Here is a 21800-nt window from a genome sequence, read left to right on the forward strand (position 1 = left end):
CCTCACCTGTTCCTGCCCCTTCACCTGTTCCACGGCTCCGGCAGACTGGCCTGCTCCTGCCCCTGCTTCCCCTACTCTCCCCACCCCTCACCATGCTGGTCCTCCAGGCCAAGGGCCTGTTTCACGAAGACTAAGCTTCCTGGGACAGACACTATTCACCAAGTTGCAACGCCCGTCTCTCTTCCTCCTCCAGGAAGCCTTCCCTGACCAAGACGTTTGCAAACAACACCCACCATGCCTACAAGTCAGACCCCTGACACGAGCAAGCTGGCCTCTCTCTAGTTCGCTGGGTACTTACTCTGTGTCCAACGGCACTGTTTGACAAGTGTTATTTCCTTTGATTAAAAAGGGAAGCAATTATCACTAGCCCCATTTTACAGATAAGGAAACTTCTCTAAGGCACAGAGAAGTTATGTAACTTGCTCACAATCACAAAGCTGTAAGTGGCAGCTGGGTTTGAATTTAGATCTACCCATGCTCCTAACTTTGAGCAGCTCTTCCGTAGGGGAAGGCAGCTCCTGCCGAAGCTCAACAACCCTCAGGAGGATTCTCAGAAAGATTCCCCAGGAAGGAGTAGGTGAGCTGGCCTCTCTTGTTGCCAAGGTGAGCCCCCTCCTTAGGGGCCTGGGTCACCCACGACTTCCCTTTGCATCCCCCTAGCATTTGGCACGGAGCCCAGAGCCTGGCAGAATGAGCGCTCAGAAAATAACCATTAAGGCTGACAACTCCAGATTGAGCCCCCAGGTGCGCAGCCTCCGGGGACCCCCAGAACCAGCATCCCTTGATCGGGCTGAGAAGATTCTAAACAGAGTGGTCAGCCAGGGCTCATTCACTCCTCACTACCCCTCCGAAGCTGACTTCAAAGAAAGCATCGCAGGGACCAAAGAAACCTCAAACTCCAGGCCAAGGGCCTGTTTCACGAAGACTAAGCTTCCTTTTGGGGAGAGAAGAGGAAGCAAAGTGCCAAGCTCGTTTCCTTTTTTAGGGAGGCAGAGTTGAGTCGACCAACTCCCAGGCCAGACCAAAAAGAGCATGTCCTCTCTGATCTTCAAACAGACCAATTTCCAGTCCAGCTCTCCTCCGGACCCCAGCCGTCAGGATCTGAACTGAGGGCCAAGGGCACAGTGCAGCTTCTGCCCAGCCACTCAAGTTCCCACAGCTGTCCTGCTGGGATGGCTGGAGCGGCTGCCTCAGGGGTTCCCTCCATCACGCGTGGTCTCTGACACAGGACAGGCTGAGGAGGTGAGGGGACAACAGCCCCTCGGGCACAATGGCCTCTGGGAAAGAGCCCAGGAAACATCATCATCTCTCCTCCAGCAAACTGCCACCCCCCTCCGTTCAGCCTTAGACTAGGAGCTCCAGGTTACCACGGAGATGGGAAAGCAAAGTGACTGGGAAGGGTGCGGAACAAAACGCCTGCGGGGAAGGAAGAAGGTCCTAAAACCAGCCGTCTGCCACTCCAAGGGCCCAGAGCAGCTGGCCTGAAGGCAACACTTGACCCCACACCCCCGCCAAAGGCAGCGTGGGTCATCCCCAGCGCTCTTTGCCTCAGAGAGCAGGGCCCCCCGGCTTCTGGACACCTCCTGGCCTAGGTCTGCTTCAGCCTCCCCTGAGCAACAGGCTGGCTGACAGCATGTGCCTGTCCCAGGACCCCCTCACTGAGGAAGCTGCAGAGGGGCCCAGACCCTTCCATTGTACGGTGGGTGTGTGACCTTCACAAAGCAGCGGCCTGCCACGCCCCCCTCTCCTGCCAGCACTCACCACCGACCTTCCGCGCTAAGTGCCAAGACTCGAGGGTCTCCAGTGGCCAGAAACAAACCCCTCAGAGCACCCCAATGCCTTCCTGCTCTCCCAGCCGCATCCACATTCCCCCACAGCCGCCGTTCTGAGAGGAGAGAATGTGGTGAAGGCGGCATGAGCACTCTGAGCACACAATACCCTGGCCGCCCAACCTCCTCTCCTCTCTCCCGAAACAAAGAAACTCCCAACTTCTCCCTCCAGCCGGGGCTGGCGCCTTCTGGGTCCAAGGCACTACTCTCCAGGCCATCTGTCACTCTCTGACTGGCCCCTGCTGACCCTTCTCCAGCCCCAGGTTGCCACGCCTGCAGGTACAGCCTTGTCACTTTCCTTAACAGCCTCTCCAGGAAGTTGCCCACAGCCTCTCAAGCTAAGCCACCAATTCCCCATAGATCCTCGGGGCTACCTGGACCCTTCTAGCCCGGTCCTTCTATTTCCAAGCCACCCTGCCCGGAGCGGACCCCAGACTTCAACTCTAGGCTGGAAGCTGACTGGAATGGGGGTAAACGCAGATCCAGCCACCTGTTCCCCCTCCCTTCTCTGCTGCCCCCCAAACCTTGATGGCTACATTTAAGCCCACTCTAGCCAGCCCCCAGAGGTGGGAAGATACACCACCTCCTGAACGAAGGGGGCCTGGGTTACCATAGGTGCAGTTACAGCAGAAGCGAATGATGAGGAGAATTTCCATGGCAGCCTCCGTCCCTGTGGCAGGAGCATGTGGCCATCGCTCCCTGGCTCCCATCAGCAGCCCGGCCACTCAGGCACCTTGCCGGCTGCTGCTGCACAGCCTCCAGAATCAAGCAGCGGCTTCCGAGTGCTCCTCTAGCAAGGGGGAGGGGAGGGGAGGGGAGGGGAGGCGCGTGGAGAGGCGGGAGGAGGGAGGAGGAGGACGGGAGCGAGCCGCCTGCTGGCATCCTAAGAAGGAGCACGTTTGTAGCTGGCCAGCTGCCTGGGGACAGAGGCTGGATTCCTGGCGTGTGTGCGCTCACACACACTCACACATGCACACGCACATGCTCACACAAGCAGGGCACCGTAGCCCACAGAGCCAGACAAAGGAAGGTGACTGCTATCCAGCCGTTCCTCAGAGTACCTTCCATGGTGACTGACGTGTGGCTGTCCTTGGAGTCCTTGGGACCTTTCACTTTGAGTTCCTGCCAAACAGAGGAGAGGAATCACTTCCTGGTCTGTCCCTAAGCCTCCCCATCCCCCATGGTGAGCATGGCAGGAAGAAGGGCTCTGAGACCCAGGGGTGCACATACAAGAAGAGAGACCAAGACCAAGGGACACAGGCCTCCCTCTGCCTCATCACCTCCCTGTGCCACACCCATGACCTCCTGGAGCCTCGTGGAGTCCAGTGGCTGGGTGCAGGCAAGGAGAGGCTCCAGGTACCACAGAGGACTACAATAATGACGCTTCTCAGCCCACCCACTAAAGCCCCTCCCCGGGACTCTGAAGGCCTCCAGGGAAGGAGTGGCGGCAAGAGCAGGACTCCTCCCACCCTCTGCCCAGGGCTCCCCTCCGCAGCGGCCACTACTTAGGGCTCTGTACGCATCAGCTCAGGGCACACAGGGTTTGAGTGGACAAGCACCAGGGGTACCAGCTAATCTCTGGGGCAGGAGCAGTCCCTGAGATCAGGAGCGAGGGATCTTGCACACGTGCACAGGGGGAAGCAGGGAGGGGGTGCACCTGGGGCCTAGAGGCTGTGCTCCACAGGGCAGTCTGAGTGCTAGCCTACCCACATAGAGAGGGACTCAGCCAGTCCCCAACACCACCAACACTCCCCACGCCCCAGTGCGTGCACTAGGTACCAGAGAGGAAACTGCAAGGAAGGAGAGGAACATTCCTCCTGGATCCATGCAAAGTGACCAGGTAGTGAGTGCTGGAAACAGGCTCCAGGGAGGGCTTATCTGACCCAAACCTCTTTTATCCGCCTTTAGAGACAGGTTCCAGCTCCAGCCCTTGCCAACGGACCAGCATGGCCTGCAGTTGGAGCAGTAACGCAATTCCCACCCAGAGGGCTGAGTGCTCAGAGGGGCCTCCAAGGCAGGAAGGCGGGGCGAGGTGAGGCCAAGGCCAGGGACCCAGGGGATGTTGCCTGCTCTGCCTGGGAGGGAGGAAATGCCCGGGCAGCAGGAACATTTCCTACTCCTGCCTCAAGCTGTTGCCAGCCCCAGGGACTGAGCCTGGGGCTTGGGGGTGAGGGTGGGGATGAGGAGAAGGGGGGTTACTCAGCTCCTCAAGGCTGTGTCTCTGGCTGGTGTCTGGATTCCAGGCTTTAGGGAATTTTTCTCCATGCCCCCTCCAGTGCAGCCTAGAGATATGAAATTGGTCTGCTGCAGAGAAAAAGGGCCTAATTGCAGTAATTAAGTGGCAGCGCCAGCAGGAAGCGACGGAGTCGGCGTCAGCGTGTGAGTCAGGGTGAAAAGCCACCTGGCAACAGGCCACGGGCCTGGCTCTGCCCTTGGGGCCTGCAGGCTTTGAGAGGGGCTTGGCTTGGGGATGAGAGCACAGGCTTCTGCTGACCACAGAAAACGGGCAGGCAGCCCAGGCTAAGAGGAGACTCCCCACTGTGGACCATACATGACTCTGGGTACTGGGGCAGCCTTGGCAGGACCACTCTAACACAGATCAGGGGAAGCCAGTTTGTTCCCAGGGAGGGCTGGGAGCCACAAGGGGAAGCACCATTTCCCCAGCCTCGTGACTCCATGTAGAGGGACTTCCCCACTCCCCACTCCATCCTCCCAGGCAGAGGGTGACTCTCCTGATCGCTGGGTTTGGGAGAAGAAACTGAGCTCAGCCTTCCTCCCTCTGCCCCCAGTAGATGTGCTCAACTGTGGAGGGGAAGTGTTAGCAAGCCCAATGTGGCTACAGCCCAAGTCCACACTTTTCCAATCCAGCTTTTCCTAGTAATCAGGCTGACATTTTCACCTCTGTCTGTCCAACTCTTGTGCTGCCTCTAGGCTGATTCCAAACTCGGGTATAACCCATAACCCCAGTAGTTTCACAAACTATCCTGCATCTCATCAACTTTTCTAGCATCAGAGCCGAGACAGGAAAGCAAAGGGTCCAGAGGGGCTCATAAGGCAGGACTTCCAAAACTGCAGAAGGAGCACCGCCTCCCCTCCCCAGAGGTTCTCTTGCCCTGAGGTTGGAGCGGGTGCCGTGACTGCAAGGCCAGTGGCTTGGGGGTGTCACTGAGATCTTTCTGGCTAATGAGGCAAGCTGGGCTGTGCTCCTGAAGGATCCTAGAGCCCCTCGCTGCCACGTCCTGGACAGAAGTGTCCACGGCAGACAATGCCACATCTTTGCCCTGCAGAGGAGCACGGACGGGAGGCATAGCTGCAGCAGCAAGGACAGGCGTATTTCCAGCCCGAGGGTCTGGGGCTTCTTCTCCATACAAGTGGCCCTTGTCCTCTCTCTGCTTGTGGGATTGCAAGGATCTTAGAAGACCACCTAGTCCAGACTTCCTCAAATCTTCATGATCATAAAAATCACCTGGGAAGCTTGCTGAAAATACAGATTCCTGGGCCACCCCAAACCTTCTGAACTGAAGCTCCAGGGAGGGTGCCTGAAGATCGGCATATTAAACAGTGCCCGGTGGTTCTTATCAAGCAAGTTTGGGATGAGCTGGACAAATCCAGACACCTCATTCTACAGAAGAGGAAATAAGACCAAGAGAAGGGAAGTGACTTGCTCAAGGTCACCACAGTGTGGGAGAATACCATCTTTTTTCTTCTCTTTTTGGCCTCCTCCATTCTAATACAGAATAGCGTAAAACAGAATAACAAAATCAAATAAATCGATATTCTTATATTAAGAAGGAAAACGTCAAGTGCAAGAAAGCAAATGTCAGGCTAAGTGTTACCCATCAGAGGAACTGTGTCCCTAACCGGCAAGCAGCGGAGGAGAGGCCCAAAGGCTAGAAGGCTCTGAGCATCCCCCAAAGACCCGAGTCATTGGGGTGGCTGTGCAGGGAGCTGCCCACCTCGGAGATCTTCTGGAATTGGTTGTTGGACTGGCTGCACTTCTCAGCTGTCTCCAGAGCGACTTTATAGTTATCCACAAACGCTTTGTACACGCCAAGCTGGCTGGCCTGCCGGGAGAAGAGAGGGGAGGGAGAGAGGAGGGCAGGAGTGGGATGGGGGAAGAGGATTAATGAATGGATGAAAGCTTAACCAGAGCATCTGGAGCTCCCTTAGCACTCAGAACCTCTAACTCAGCTCCAAAGGGCTGGCTGGGAACAGAGGGGAAAGGCAGGATGAACATACTACAGTATCCCTTTGAAATGACAGTTTCCATGGAAACTGGCTCAGCCAATAAGGTTAATAAGGGGGTCCTGGGGTTGGGGGGAGCAGAGCAGGGCCTTTGTTGGCATGTTAGAAATTCAACTCATCTTAGCGTTTGGCTTTACTTAGCATCATCAAGGTCTTGCAGGGTTTGAAGCCCCTGAACGCCTCATACCTCTTTCACAGCCTGGAATTCGCTGGAGCAGGGAGAGACCGGGAGTGGGGTGGACACGTGCCGCCTGCTCAGTACCCCACTCCCGATGCTGACCATGAGGCACAGCATTTAAAGGCATAGTTCCCACTTGCCCTCAGCCTCTAGGTCCCTGTCCCTACCTCCTCAGCCTCCAAGGAGCCGGAAGCCCTGCCTCGCTACACATTTTGCATGTCACTCTGAACCTAACACAAAGCTTCCCCTGACTTACTCATGACCACCTAGAGGCTCGCCTCCTCTGGGAGGCAGAACAGATGCCATCATCCCTTTCTGCAAAAGGGAAACCAAGGCTCATTAATTCAATCCCTCAACTAGTTATGGAAAGCCTTCTCTCTGCTGTGCATATGCATTTCCTTTTAAGGGAGCAAAGGGTGGAAATTCAAATTAAAACCACAATGAGATACTATTTCACACCCATCAATCTAGCCAAAATTTAAAAGTCTAATGATATCAAGGGTTGGCAAGAAACTGGGGAAATAGGAACTTTTATAGATTGCTTGTGGGGATGTAAATTAGTACAATTATTTGGAGAGCAATTTGCCAATTACTAATAACGTTGAAGATATGCACAGCTCAGCCTGCTGGTTAGCCAATCCACTTCTACATACAAACTCTAGGGCTCTGCTGCCCAGTAGGCAGCCACCTGCTACCTGTGGCTACTGAGCACCTGAAACGTGGCTAGTCCAAACTGAGATGCACTGTAAGCGTAAAATACACCCTGGATTTCACGCTCAGTATGTGTAAGAGAATGTAAATTATCTCATTAATTTTTAAATATTGATTACATGTTGAAATGATAATATTTTAGGTCTATTGGGCTAAATAAAATATATTCTTAAGATTAATTTCACCTGTTTATGTTTACTTTATCTTATTTCATTTTTATTTTTTAAAATGTGGCTACTAGAAAATTTAAATTATATATGTAGTTCACATTATATTTCTACTAGAAAGCGCTGCTCTAGAGAAACTTGCATTTGTGTGTGCCCAAAAAAAACATGAGCGAAGGTATTCACTGCCTCACTCTTCCTCTTGTGGAAAGACTGGAAACAAATGCTCACAAATAGAGGAATCTGTACAAACACTGCAGTTAAAATGAATGAACTAGATCTATGTGTAGCAACACAGACACGTTTCAAAACGAATGCTGGTTGAATTGCAAAATACATAAAATATGATATATATATATATACACACACATTATATCCATTTAAAAAGTACATGCAATGCCATAAAAAGACATAGATATGCAGAAAAAACACAAACTACAGCCCAGAAGGCTGCACACCAAATTCAAGCCAGTAGCTGCTTCTAGGTTGGGTGGGAGAGCAAGAGGAAATGGGTGGGAGACAGGGAGGGGCTTCATCTTTATCTGTCATGCTTTATTTTCTTGATTGAAAAGTTTTGCCGTGTATCTTCAGAGCTCAACATCTGTTAATTCTGGGCGGTGAGTACACAGTTGTTTGCTACATGATTCTCTAGATTTTCTGGTTTCAATGAAGTAGCAAGGAGGTTCAGCTGCCACAGAGTTTCCTCAGGCTCCCACCAGGTGCTGGGGAAAGTGGGCTGCCCCTGAGCCCCACCCGGACAACTCTGCTTTCTGCAGAATCCTTGTGCTCTTCAAGGACCCAAAATGGTGGGGCAGGGGCCTGGAGCTGCCCAGTGCAGAGACAGAGCCCCCCGAGGAGGCGGGCAGGTGGCGCCCAGGAAATCCAGAGAAGTAAGTGAGAACTGGGATGCCTGAGGAGATGCCAAGGCCAGAGCATGCAGGTCTCAGCCCAGCTGGGCTACACTTTTCAAACAGAAAATCTTGGTCGGGGGGTGGGGGGAGCGGAAGGGATGGAGTTTGCTTCCTTTTTGTGGGGGGGAGTACTGGCCCACTGGCGTCCCAAGCTCCAGGAGATGTGCTAGACAGGCGCTTCCTAAAGCAAAGTAAAAATCAGTGCTATTCTTCTTCCAGGAACGTGCCCTCCTTGTCCCTCTTTCCCGCGAGAAGGATAAAGGCTGGATACCCAGGTTGGAACACGACCCTCCCGTCTCACTGCCTAAGGAAGTAGCAGAAGGTGAGCCAGAAGCAGGAGCCACCTGGGCGGAAGGTCACTGGCCATCCCAGGCCATCCACAGTGCACCCTCATCTGTAGGGCCCGAGCCTCGCCTGCCAGGGTCATTAACTGGGAAGTGGAGGTTGCTTGGAAACAGTAGCCTGGCACGGGGGTGATCTCATAAAACAAATAGCAGAGATGCTAATTCTCTTCTCTGGTAAGGGATAATCAAATACCCGGAGACCAGCTGAAAATAAACTGCCTCCAGATGCCTGGCCGCCCCGGCTCCACTCAGGCCCTCCCAAGCCTGCAGCCCCAGGGGCCTCAGACATCAGTGCATGGTGCTGGGGAGGGAAGGTGGGTAGCAAATTCATGACCAGACCTGGAGCTGAGACCAGAACAGGTGACAGTAGGGTCCAAGTGATAAAGATAAACCAGGAGAGCCCTTCCACTTTGCTCTAGGCCACTCGCCCTCCTGCCCCCGGATTTGCTCTCTTCTGCTCTCCTGAGGGCTGAGGAGAGGCTGCCCCTCAAGCCAATCAACTCAGGCTCCTGGGACCAGGCTGGAGTGATAACTGGGGTTCAACACCCTGAACCGGGGCAAGCACTTTGGGTCTGCCGGAACCAGAAGCATGGAGTTCCCCTACAACGAGGTCTTCTGGATTGCCTCTTCCTAATAATCATAATCATAATCATAATCGTAATAACAGTAATGATAGGGGCCGGCCCCGTGGCTTAGCGGTTGAGTGTGCGCGCTCCGCTACTGGTGGCCCGGGTTCAGATCCCGGGCGCGCACCGACGCACCGCTTCTCCGGCTATGCTGAGGCCGCGTCCCACATACAGCAACTAGAAGGATGTGCAGCTATGACATACAACTATCTACTGGGGCTTTGGGGAGAAAAAAGGGGGGAAAAAAGGAGGAGGATTGGCAATAGATGTTAGCTCAGGGCCGGTCTTCCTCAGCAAAAAAAAAGAGGAGGATTAGGATGGATGTTATCTCAGGGCTGATCTTCCTCACACACACACAAAAAAAACCAGTAATGGGGGGCCGGCCCGGTGGCGCAAGCGGTTAAGTGCGCGCGCTCCGCTGCGGCGGCCCGGGGTTCGCTGGTTCGGATCCCGGGCGCGCACCGACGCACTGCTTGGTAAGCCATGCTGTGGCGGCGTCCCATATAAAGTAGAGGAAGATAGGCACAGATGTGAGCCCAGGGCCGTCTTCCTCAGCAAAAAAAAAAAGAGGAGGATTGGCGGATGTTAGCTCAGGGCTGATCTCCTCACAAAAAAAAAAAAAAAAAAAAAAAAACCAGTAATGATAATGGCTAACTATTGAGTATTTACCATGTTCTGGGCCCTGTTCCAAGCACTTTTCAGGTATTAACTCACTTAGGCCTCAGAACAATCCAATGAGGTAAATACTATTATTATCCTCATTTTTACAGATGAGGAAGCTGCGTCACTGAGAGGTTGGGTAAATTGCCCAAAGTCACAGGTTTAGTTTAGGCAGAGCCAGGATTCAAACCCAGCTGTGACCTGGCTCTAGAGGCTGTGCTTGTCTCCACAACACTGCTGGTATCTCCAGACACAGACCTCAGGCCCTGCGACGTCTCCCTTAATGCCCTTCCCAGCTCTCCCTAGTCCCAGTGGTCAAGGTCATGACGTACCCATTCATTCATTCACTCATTCACTCATTCATTCACTCATTCATTCATTCATTCAGGTATTGAGCACTGAGCTGCTTCTGGGGGTCTAATGATAAAGAAAATACAATCTGCCTTTCTGGAGCTTATGGCTTTGGGAAGTCAGGCAGTTATGGTGTTAACTGAGGGGACAAGCACAGGGGCTGTGTTTAAGGGGCTGGGAAGGCTTCTCTGAGGAGGTCACTTCTAAGCTAGGAACTGACCAGGAGAAGCCGGACACGATGGGGAAGGACCTCTCAGGCAGCTAGAGCCTCGAGTACAGAGAGATCAAGAGTGCCGGCAGTAGGACCTGAGAACAGAAAATTCAGGTCGGGGGGCACACAGGGTGAGGGGGGCAGCGGCCAGAGGCCAGGGGTGGACAGAGGCCAGCCTATGAAGTGTCTCCTAAGTCATCCCTCAGAGCCTGACCTTTATCCAGTGGGCAAAGGGGAGCCACTGAAGGGATTTAAGCAGGGGAGAAGCACGGTCTGGTCAGGAGTTTAGGTAACTCTCTCCTGCTGCTATGTAGAGGTGAAAGGCAGAAGGCGAACGGGCCTGGGGACCCGGAGGCAGAAGCCACTCATGAGGCCACAGCAATGGTTCAGGTGAGGGCGCCAGACGGGGTGGAGAGAAGCAGGTCACTGTGAGCACTAAAGAAGTGGACCAGGGTGGGAGGGGACGTGGAGTGAGGGAGGGGATGGGGGAAGAGGAGGTGCCACGGATGAGTCCAAGGGAGTCATGGATGGATGAGGGATGGGATGGTAGCAGCACCCACCGAGACAGAGGCAGGAAGAAGCACAAAGAACTTCAGAGACAACGAGTTCAGTTTTGAACACGCTGAGCTTGAGGCCCTAAAGTATCCAAGCAAAGGTGTTCTCCAGTGTAAGAAAAGGAGAGGCTGTCCACTCACCCAGCCCCACCATTGCAGGAGAGGAAAGACAGAGGCGCTGCTCCCTGCCCGCCACCATTCACACCCGAGAACAACGGCCACTGACTCTGCTCTCCTTCCTGCCTGCTAGGTTGGCAGAAGTTATCGGGGGGGGAGCCCAGGGGAGAGCTGGGTGGGGGGTCCCCTGGGTCTGACCTGAGGGTCGTCCATGGGACACAGCCAGAGAGAGACACAGAGCTAGGGGAGAGGATGTCACAGAAGCCCCAGCAAGCAGAAGACCGCTGTGAGCCTTTCCCAAAATGAAGTCTGCACTGCTTCCACCTCCTCCTCTCTTTTCCCTCCCTTGCAATGGTGGGTGGGCTGGGCTCTATGCTTTCTGCTCCAGGGTCCTCAGGAGAGGACTGTTAGCTGACACGGTCTCCCATCCGACTGCTTCACTTCAGAGGCAGCACTGAGGTGTGGTGAACGCCCGTCCCCCTGGCACATGCCCCTCTGTCAGCTGAGTAACAGGGGACCTGAAGCCCAGCAGGGGAGCCTTTGTTCCAGCCCTGGAGCCCCCTGAGTGGGTGAGAGAGAAAGAGTGCCCTGCCAGGAGCACTATGTACACAGCCTGTCTCCATCAACCCTAGAAGCACTCCAGGGCTTCACTGGGGGAGGCTGGGAGTTGAGGCAAGGGGACCCAGGTTCCCCATAAAGCAGAGGCCCAGACTTTCCTCCAGGACTCCGAAATGACCCAGGCCTTCAAGGAGGCTAAGAGGGCTGGGGCTGACCAGTCCTCTCCCAACACCAGCAGCTCCACTGAGGTCCTGGAAAAGGCCCCTCCCTCAACGGGAGACTCACCAGTTTCTGGAAGAGGTGGCCCATGGTGACCTGGCTGTCCCACTGCTGCACCTTGGGGCATAGGTTGTCATAGAACTCCTTGTGGATCTCATAGATGTCCTGGATCTTGTAGAAGATAGTCTCGATCTGCTGGATGGTGAGCACGGGCTGGGAGGTGGTGGCTGTGGCCTTCAGGGGTTTCATGGGCTGGGAGAGAAGAGGAAGAAAGAGCAGAGGTAAGAGGCAAATAACCCAGAGTATCAGCAGGCCCAGGGCACTGAGTAGCCTCCCTGCTGCCCGACTTTTGCCTGACAAGGCCACTGAGGGCAGGGCACCTGAAGTGTGGTTTGTATCAAGCAGCTGCTGTCACAGGGCCCAACAAGCCAAGCGCTACTGAAAGGAGAGGGAACTTGATAGCTAGAGCCTGGCCCTGCAGCCCTGCCAGGCCCAAAGGGTGGTGCCAGGACATATTTCCTCCACACCCTGACCCCCAAGGGGCTCCTGGCCCCTGGGCAGTACCGGGTTTGCTTGTTGGTTTAACAGGATCCATGTCTTTCTTCCACAATGGCCTCATGCTCTGAGTCATAAGGTCCCTTGTCACACTTTGGTGGAAGGAAGCGTTGACTGGGAACTCAATCCCTTAGCTATTTCCTTCCAAGAAACAGAACACAATTCTAGGACTTGGGGGTAGAGTCTCGAAGAGACCCAAAACCAACCTCACCTGCACTGATATTTCAAGTCCCCATCACTTAGTACAGAGAGAGTGAGCAGGTGGCATACACGTCACTGCCCTCCCTCCTATACCCATGGCAGACATTGCTAAGCGATCACAATGATCTTTCTCATTGAGCCTGGTCATAGTCTTAGACTCTTTCTCAATGCCAAAGTTGACATGCACGATGAAACCTACCTGTCATCTCTGCTTGTCTACACTAAGATCTCCAGGGTCTGCAGGTGGAGAGGGTGAGGTGATGACAGTCACTGAGGACCATCCCCCAACACCTGCTGGGAGCTGAAGCCATCACTTTAATGCCCAACAGTAGGACTGTGGGAAAATGGGGCTTGGGTGCATTTTCTAAATCACCTACAATGAGTAAATCACGAAAAAGCTATTAAAATTCATAGTTGAAACAAAAAAAAACTGATACTGAAAGAGAGAGAGCTCCTCCTTGGTTGGCCTTCCCTCAGCCTCAAAGCGCCCAAAGATGCCTAGACTGCCCAGACTTTGCTCCACGAGACAGGCTCTGGAAACCTGCCACACAGAGAGGGCACGGGAGCAGAGGGGATGTTGACCTGGAAGAGAGAAGCCTGAATCAAGCATGGCTGATGTTCTTCATCTAGCTGAAGGGCTGTGTGGAAAGAGGCCTTTGATTTGGTCTGGGTCACTCTGGAGACCCAGGAGCAGCAAGGAGAAGGTATGAGGGCAGGTGTGGACTCACTAGAGCTGTCCCCCACTGTCTGACTGGATCGGATAGTGAGCTTTCCAACAAGAGAAGCATTCTAGCAGAGAATGGGGGATTTGATGCTGGACTGGAGGTGACACCTACACTGAGGGAGATCAACGTTATCACTAGCTCACTCAGAGAGATGACCACCAGCTCGAGCCAACCACAGCAGCCAAACTCCCAGCCACGCTTCACCCCATCCTCCCATCTGCCTCACTCTGATGGTGGCAGAGCCCAATTGTGTCCACCAGAGGAAGTCCCCTCCACTCAAATACCCAGACTATGCTCCAACTTCTGGCTCCCTTGTCCTCCCAGCTCTGGAAAGTCCAGACACCATGATAAAGGCAGGAAAAAGCAGAAGCCCTCCTTCTGACCCTCTCAGCACTGGAAGCAACTAACCTTAATGTCCAGCCTTTTGCTAGGGAAGTAGGATGAGGTTGAACCCGGTGCAGGCCAGGCAGGGTGGGTTTGAGTCCCAACTCTGCCACTTAATAGCTGTGGGCAAGTCACTTAGCATCTCTGGGCCTCAGATGTCTCCTTTATAAAACTAGGATAATATTACTGTCTCAAGAACGCTGATAGGAAGATCAAAAACCATAATTTATATAAAATATCTAGTATGTGTCTAGCACATAGAAAGCAATCTATAAATGTTAGTTGTTACCATTATTACTACTCACCCCAAATAGTGTACCAAGCGCCTAATGTGAGGCCAGCCCGGGGTATTCAGTGATTCACAATACACACCCAATCCCTGCTCCCATGGAGCCCCTCATCTAGTAGGGGAGACAGACAAACACACAATTACATATAAGTACAATGAAAGAAATAAGAAGGGGGCCTCCGAGACAGGGTGATAAGGACAGCTTCTCCAAGAAGGGAACATTCACCTTGAAATGCAAGCATGGGGGCAGAGGGGACAGTATTCCAGGAAGACTTCCTCAACGCCCGGTCCTGTGGCGGGAATTGGCTTGGCAAGAGAGAGGAGCTGGAAGAAAGCCAGGGAGGCTGAGTGCAGTGGGCAAGGGGAGGAGAGGGGCCTAGAGCAGGGCTGGAGTGGGGGCAGGCGCCAGATCCTGCAGGGGCAAGAGTGTGGCGTTGCAGCCCCTGCAATGACCTGGCTCTCCCTGGAGGGATTCAAGCAGGGGAGTGATGGGGGTCCAATTTTCTTTTCAGGAGATTATTTTTATGACTCACAATCTTTGCTCTAGAGAATGTTACCATCTATTTGGGTAAACTGGACCAACATAAATGAAATGATTTAGTGGACAAAGCAAGATAGGGTATTACCCAACTTGGACTGTAAATACCAACCAAGTGGTGCCAAGGTTGTGCTGGCACAGCTCAGAGGGCTTCACAGAGAAGGTGACAGGAACAGGGCCTTGAGGGTTGGGAAGATCTGAGCAGGTGGAGGGGTGGGGCCTGTGGAGGCATGCCAGGCAGGGAAACAGAAGGAACCAGGAGCCAGGAGAAAGGGAACACTGTTCTCCCAACCCCAGGTGGGCAGCCACACTCAGCTCCATGGCTCCCAACACTCCATGGAGGATACAGAGGTGGCCCTCAGGATCACTGTCACAGTTTACCCTTTTTACCTCTACCCAGGATCCAATGGATGGACAAGTCACCACAGAGTCCCAGAACCTCTAATCCCTGTCCCTGCCATGGTGGGACCCCCACTGAGGGGGATAAAGGACATATGGAGGGGACAGTCCTTAGAAGGCAAAGGGGTCAGCATTTCCCAGAAGCTGCTGGGAAAGCACTCATCTGCCGCCTACGCAAAGACAAGACAACGGCCCTGCTTCCTCCTAACGGCCCACCCTGTCCACAAAAGGGGAAGAGACTGCGCTCACCAGTGGCGGGTCACATGTACAGGGCCTGCCCTCGGGCATCAGGCGGTTCTCAGGACAAGCTTGGGGACCTTTGGTCTCATCCCTGATTTCACTTGGGAGGAGGGAAAAGTGCACGGTGTGTGCCCTTGGCTGACCGGAGACCGCTGAATGCAGTTACTTTTATCTGGTGAAGCCCCGAATAAAGGCCTTGAGTTGAGAGGGATGGACAGATGGCTGAAAGGCAAAGGCAGCCCAGCACTGAGCCGTGATCCAGCACTGCTCTTCTGCCAAAGGGCCAGCACACCATCCCTTCCTTCCTTCCTCCTCCCAGAATCCTGCTGCGGAGGGCAAGGGCAGTGGCTCTCCATTTTATCAGGGAGAAACTGATCCTTAGAGAGGATCCCTGAGTGACCTCAGAGTCAACCCTGGCTCTCAATTTCCCATGAAGTGCTTCTTAGGAAGATGGGCCAGGCGGGCTCTAACTCACAGTGGGACTTCACACAGCCATTTGTTTGCTCTGTCCTCCAGCAACTTGCCGTTGGAGACAGGGGAAAGAAATCTGCCCACTTCCTCCATCTCCTATCCCAGAAGGCCTGGAGGCTCCTAACGTATAACATCGGTTACTCCTCCTCCAGGAACCCAGGAAGGAAGGCGTCCTTAACCTATTTTACAGATAAGGAACCCAGAATGCGAGTCTAAGAGAGGAAGAGAGGAGGGCCAGTTGTGGCCCAGTGATGGGAGGTGCTGCAGGCCTGACGCAGTACCCGCAGTTCCCACAGTCGGGGAGATGCAGAATACGTGCGTTTCGGGAGATGCAGAATTACATGCATTTGGTTTGTCTCCCTTCTTCCACCCCACCACCTCAGCTCAGGCTCCCAGACCCACTTCACTCGTAATCTGAGCCCATCAGGAACCTGGAGGGTTCTAGAAGATTACCAAACCTTGCCCCAGCCAGCAACCCAGGGGGCAGGAACAGAGGCTCCTGTGTGGCGTCCCTGTCTGTGCCTGTGGTGTACACAGTCTTAGGTACACACACCCAGCCATTTGCATATCAGGAAGTTTTAAGCTGAGAACAGTCAAACACGCTGGGAGCAGAGCTGTGGGAATGAGAGTGGGGGTGGGGCGATGAGAAGGAGATCTGGGAGTGGGAGGGGGAGGGAGCAGAGGAGAGATTTTCTTCTCTGAGTTCCTTTGTCAGATCACCCCAAAAAGCAAGGGGCTTAGCTCTGCGATAGCTAGGAGGGAAGGGCCCCCAGCTCAAGGAGGAGACGAGGAGGGCTTGATTCCTGATCGCTAAGGCTGTGGCTGTGGAGGGTCCTGCCCCCTCTTCCTGGGGCCCTCCAGCCACAGACCAGGCCTCCTAGCTAGTCCCGTCCCTCCCTCAGTCATGCCTCTGCTCAAGAAAGAACCAGCCAGGGGCCTGGGATGGACAAGCTGCGGGGAGAGGAAGCACTGGTCCTGGGTCACCTCAGGACTGGGGCCCCAGCCTCACAGCTTTTGCCAGGCAAGGAGGGAGCGTCTTGACCCCTGAATCTGTCGTTATCTTTGCCCAGACAAACGGAAACTCAAATTAGGACCAATGACGGACAAGAATGCAAGTTGGAATCTAAGAGTGGCATGTGCCTCCCCTTCCTTCAGGGAAAGGGCGTGTCTGCAGAAACAAACAGGCCCTAACCTGCATTCTCTCCCTGCACTGGGGAAGATAATCGTGTCGGGTAACACTGAGGCTCTGTTCTAAGAGCATCACACACAAACTCACTTAGTCCTCACAACAACCCATGAAGAGAGCACTAATAGCAGCACACCTGGTTTGCAGGTGGCAACAACGAGGCACAAAGGTTCACGAATCTGCTGAAGGTCTAGAGCCAGTGAGCAGTCAAGCGGGGATTCAACGCTGGGCAGTGTGGCTCCTTTCTTTGAACTCCTTTCAAATATGCCTCCTTCTAGTAATGACGACGACGCCCCCTTATTTTGGTACAGCACTTCATAGTTTATAAAGTGGATTTCACATGTCTCTGACTGGTTGTCTGCTTGTCCTTCCTTCAGCTAGTATTTGAGTGCCTAAGTATCTGGCACTGTACTAGATCCCAAAGAGGATCACCTGATCTTCTCAACCCCATGAAGGAGAGAGAGAAGGTAACGGCATTATTCTCATCTTCAGAGGAGGAAACTCTTCAGAGGAGTTCAAGGAGGTTATGCCTGGCTTGCCCAAAGCCAGTGGTTTTCAAATCCACAACGCATGTAAGAAATAACGGGACCCAGTACACACACATATATACATATACACACAACATACCAAAAGTTTCCTGAAACAGTACTGATTCTTACTATGTGTGATGCACACAAATATTTTCTTCCTCATTTGTTTTAAAATGCTGGTGCAACCCACTATGCTGTTTTTATAACCCACTAATGGGTCAATATGCACAGTTTGAAAAACAGTATGTCTACTATTAATGGCAGAGTCAAGTCTTACCTTAGTTCTGGCCCCACACTGGAGTCCTTATCTACCTGCCACACTGTCCCTCACTTGAAAAACATCCCTGTGTATACCAATAAACTCCTGGAGAGATCTACCACAAACTCAGCCCAGTGTATTGTAAAGTATCTGCAGGTTTCGATAGTTTTTCCTTGGGTAATAAACGCCAAGTGCCATGGGACACTGGGTGACAACATCTCACACCACAGCAAGTACATAAATGTGTATCTTACAATCCTTATAAGAATGAGTTTCTACTGATCACATCTACATTTCTTATTCCTCCTTTTTCTGATATTATCTTATGTCTAACACTGCAAACACCCAGGAGAAAGAACTTCACATGCCACAATCGCTCTGCATAATATTCAGATGCATCTAATAAGCACTTTCTTCAAAGGCAAAAACATCTTACATCTGTGTAGTACTTTCACCGCTGGAAAACATTTTAACAGTCCCCTCCCAGTCTGAGTCTCACAACAATGCCTCCATCTTGGAGAGGAAACCAAGGCACCTTCAGAAGGCTGCGGTCGTCTAATGCCTCAGAGCTATGGTGCTTCTCAGAGAGACACAGATAGCCCTTCACCCAGTTCCTCCCACAGGGCCTCAGGATGGCATGAACGGTTCACTGTTCAGGGAGAAGGAAGGACTGAGACCAGGAAGAACGACAAAGAGGTCTCAACTCGATTGACTGGCAGAGACTGCCCACAGTGTGGAGGTGAGGCTAGGTCTCCACCTGGACAGAGCACTGTGATCGATTAGTAAAGCCTGTGCCACCGTGGCCATGGGCAACGGGGGTGTTTGCTATCCCCAGCCTGGTTATCCTCCCTCTCTTGCCTTTCCCAGGGCAGGTAATGGAGGGTCAGGGCTGAGAGGCACAGGTCCTTTCTGGAAATGACTCCAGCTGCCCAATGCTAAGCTGTAAGCAGAGCCGTACCACTGACTGCCCAGAGGGAAAGACTGTTCCAGGTTCTCCTTCCTCTCCAACTCCAAAAGCAATTTTAGAGCATGACACTGTCTGACAGGGAGATCAGAAGGCCCCAGGGCATATACTCACCAGCAGCAGGGCTTCCAGCTGGTTAATGTAGATCTCTTCGCTGGCCAGGAACCCCGAGAGAACCAGCTTCCTCATCTCCAGGCCCTTTCCTGCTTCCACCTGTACGAAGGCAAATGAAAAGCCAACAGCTGATGAGAAAGGAGCCAAAGTCCTGAGTGGCCTGTCTTCTTGCCTTTTTCTCTTCTTTAACTAACACTTTCATAGGGGATAAAAGCCAAATGTACTTATTAAAGAAAATCTGGAAAATACAGAAATATAAAAGGAAAAACAATCACCCATATCCTACAGCTAACGTCTTGCTTCGTTTCTCTCCCATCCTTTTCCCCACATTTTCTTATTTGACGTCCATCCATCCATCCATCAACTCAAGCTTGTAACAGTGAGCAAGATAACAAAGGACCTGGCCTCATGTGTGGGGGGCAGTTTAGTGGGGGAGACAGACAGTTAAGAAGGGAAATCAGAGTCAAGACTGGGGCAGGGCCTGGTCACATGGAGGCATAGGAGGGAGGAAGAGGGTCAGAGTCAGAAGACAGGCAATGTGACCCCAGTAGGGAGGGGGGGATTGACTGCAAGATTGGAAGATGCTACACTGCTAGCTTTGAAGACAAGAGTATGGGGCCATGATCCAAGGAATACAGGGGGCCTCTCGGAGCTGGAAAAAGCATGGAAACGGATTCTCTCCCTTAGAGATTCCAGAAGGAATGCAGCCTTGTTGACTCTTTTAGACTTGTGTGTCAGAGAATAAATTTGTGTTGTTTTAAGCCACTAAATGTGTGGTAACTTGTTTCAGCAGCAACAGGAAACCAGTATGGACGCCAAGCTTCAGGGAAGGACAACAGTCATTTATTGATGCCTTCACAAGTACCAGGCGCTGTTCTAAGTGCTTTCCATGGATTAACTCACTGGAATCCCACAATCTGGAAGGTGTTGCCATTATCCCCCTGAGGCAGAGAGTGGAAACTGCCAGCTGCCTGGAGCTATCGGCACTGCAGGCAGGCATCACACCCTCTGAGGAATAAGATCAGAGCTTGGAGCAGGGCCTGTGGCCCTGGCTCCCCGAGGTTGAGGGTCTGAGGTCAGAACTGAGGCGGCCTCCCTGTACATCACACAAACCCTGCTGCTTCCCAAGCCTGGCAAATGGGAACTCGCCCTCCATGTTGGGGGCCAGCGGTCCCCTACTGCGCCCCACTCCCCTTCTGTTCCCTGCCAACCAAGGATTTGCCTGAGGGCCTAGCAAACATCCTCTAAAGGAAGTTACTTGGGGTACATTGTGAGCTTAACTGTAGAGCTGGTTGGACTAAGAGCGGAGTAAAGACCTGGTGATTTGCAGCCCCTGCCAAGCCTTCATCCACCTTGGCATGAGCAGACTCTGTGACAGTCCACTTCAGCAAGCCCTCTCCTAAGAGTTTCCCAAGACCCTCTCCTAAGAGTCCAGTCTTGAAAGAGCTCCCCAAAAGGCAACAGTCACCCACCAAGAGTCCTCACTCTGGGCCACATTCACTTGAAGTTTTGGCTGGCATAGGGGTGGAGGTGACAGAGAGCTTAAGGATGTGAAATTAAATTGCACGCATTTTACCAAGAGGGGGCCTGTTGCTCAGCTACCACCAAAAACCTCTTCCATCTTTTCTTTGCTTCTCTCAGACCCCACATGTTCCTGGTTTAGAATTATCTGGAAATTCACAATTGTTTCTTCAACCGTGGGAGGCTCTTCTTGTCTCATAAAACACCAGGCTCAGCATTCATCCATTCCCCACTATGTGCCAGACACTGGGAATACACTGAGGGAGACAGCCTCTGCCTCCAAAGAGCCCTCCAGAGGTGGTGCCACATGCCCAGAATCCCCGGGTGAGTTCTCTAAAGAGTTCAGGGTCCCCACTGCCCATGCCATGCTGCTTGCCAGTCCCTCGGCACAGGGGAGCCGCCTTCTGAGTGACACAGTCCCCACTCCCTTCCCAAGCGGAGCTTATGAAATGCAGACACGGTGGGCTTGTCTATCCCCAGCATTTTACACAATCTGCTAGGCTGAAAGTCTGTCAGCTTCAGGCCCCCAAATCCAAGAGGTCAAGTCAATCTGGTAGGGATAATATCTACAAGGAAGGCTTAGCCAGCCCTGGCCTGGTCTTCTACAGAGTTTAGAGGTTACGTAGAGCCTCCAAAGGTTTGGTTCTAGGCCAAGACACGATCTGTCCAGGAGCCTTGACCTCCCCGAAGACAACAGTGAGGACTGAACAGGCAGGGCCACCTGTGATTCAGAGCCTTAGGCCACACGCAGCATTCAGCCCATGGGCCACACCAGTTTGCAAGGAGCACCCAGCCGGATCTGCTGAGAGTAGATCCACTGGGTCGAGGGGCTGTGCTCATGCCAAGCATCAGCCTCAAGGCAGCTGGCCCCTCTCCGAGCTGAGACAACGCAGGCACATCCAGCCATTCTCTCATCTCCTTAGCTCCAGGCACCAGGGAGGCCTCTTTCAGCTATTTCCTGACCAGAATTTACAGCAGCGAGGACAGGGGCAACTGCTGAGGGATGAAGCTGAAGTTCCAGCTCCCGCTCTCCTCAAGGGTGGATCCCCGTATTCCAGGATCCCTGCTGAATGAAGCTTCAGGCAGGTCCAGCAGTGTTTCCATTCACTTGCTCAGACGCTACCCTTGCAGCTTTGTCACACTTACACACCACTGCACTATTACTTACTTAATGTGGTTCTTAACAACGGACTTCTTAAAAGCACAGCCTTCTCCCAAGCATTACACTTGAAATCATAAGATGTGCAAATCGTATTTTTTCCAGTATACATTAAAATATATACATAACTGTTCAAGTGCAAAATATATACCAGGTGCAACCTAAAATCACTTCTCAAATCATCACATATGTGGCCTGCACTTCGGGAAACACCCAAGTGGGGGACGTGGGCATGGGCATTACCGCCCATGGAGGGAGAAGAGACCTGGGCACGCGAAACAGAAATATAGGCATTTCAGATGATCCATTAAAAACTGGCACAGAATAACACCTGAAAGGTTAATCTGCGTTACAAAGGGATTTTATTCCTGACAAATGAGTTCCTTTAAATAGCAGCTTTTATATAGCAAGGCCTCCATCAGCCCCGTGTACCTTTGGATAGGATTGTATGAAAGATTTTTGGAAAGAATACAACACTTTACAGATGGGAGGTGATGTTGCTATCAGTATTTGAATTATTATTAGTTTATAGATCATTAACTCCTCAAAGGGAAGTCTGTGTGGAAGGACGCAGCAAGCTCCAGCCC

The 21800-nt window shown here is 52.7% G+C and overlaps 1 protein-coding gene across 3 annotated transcripts in view; it reads right to left on the bottom strand.

Moving 5' to 3' along the window:
• ABR (ABR activator of RhoGEF and GTPase) overlaps positions 1 to 21800 on the bottom strand; it is a 180536-nt gene that overhangs the window by 57263 nt on the left and 101473 nt on the right. For all 3 annotated transcript variants that reach the window (XM_058560160.1, XM_058560161.1, XM_058560162.1), the window contains 4 exons: positions 18534 to 18632; positions 11745 to 11930; positions 5786 to 5893; positions 2891 to 2951 (listed from right to left, as the gene is read on the bottom strand). In XM_058560160.1, the coding sequence (XP_058416143.1) occupies positions 2891 to 2951; positions 5786 to 5893; positions 11745 to 11930; positions 18534 to 18632 (454 nt within the window). The remainder of the gene's footprint in view (positions 1 to 2890; positions 2952 to 5785; positions 5894 to 11744; positions 11931 to 18533; positions 18633 to 21800) is intronic.

This window comes from Diceros bicornis, chromosome 18, assembly GCF_020826845.1.
Source record: "Diceros bicornis minor isolate mBicDic1 chromosome 18, mDicBic1.mat.cur, whole genome shotgun sequence".
NCBI lineage: Eukaryota > Metazoa > Chordata > Mammalia > Perissodactyla > Rhinocerotidae > Diceros > Diceros bicornis.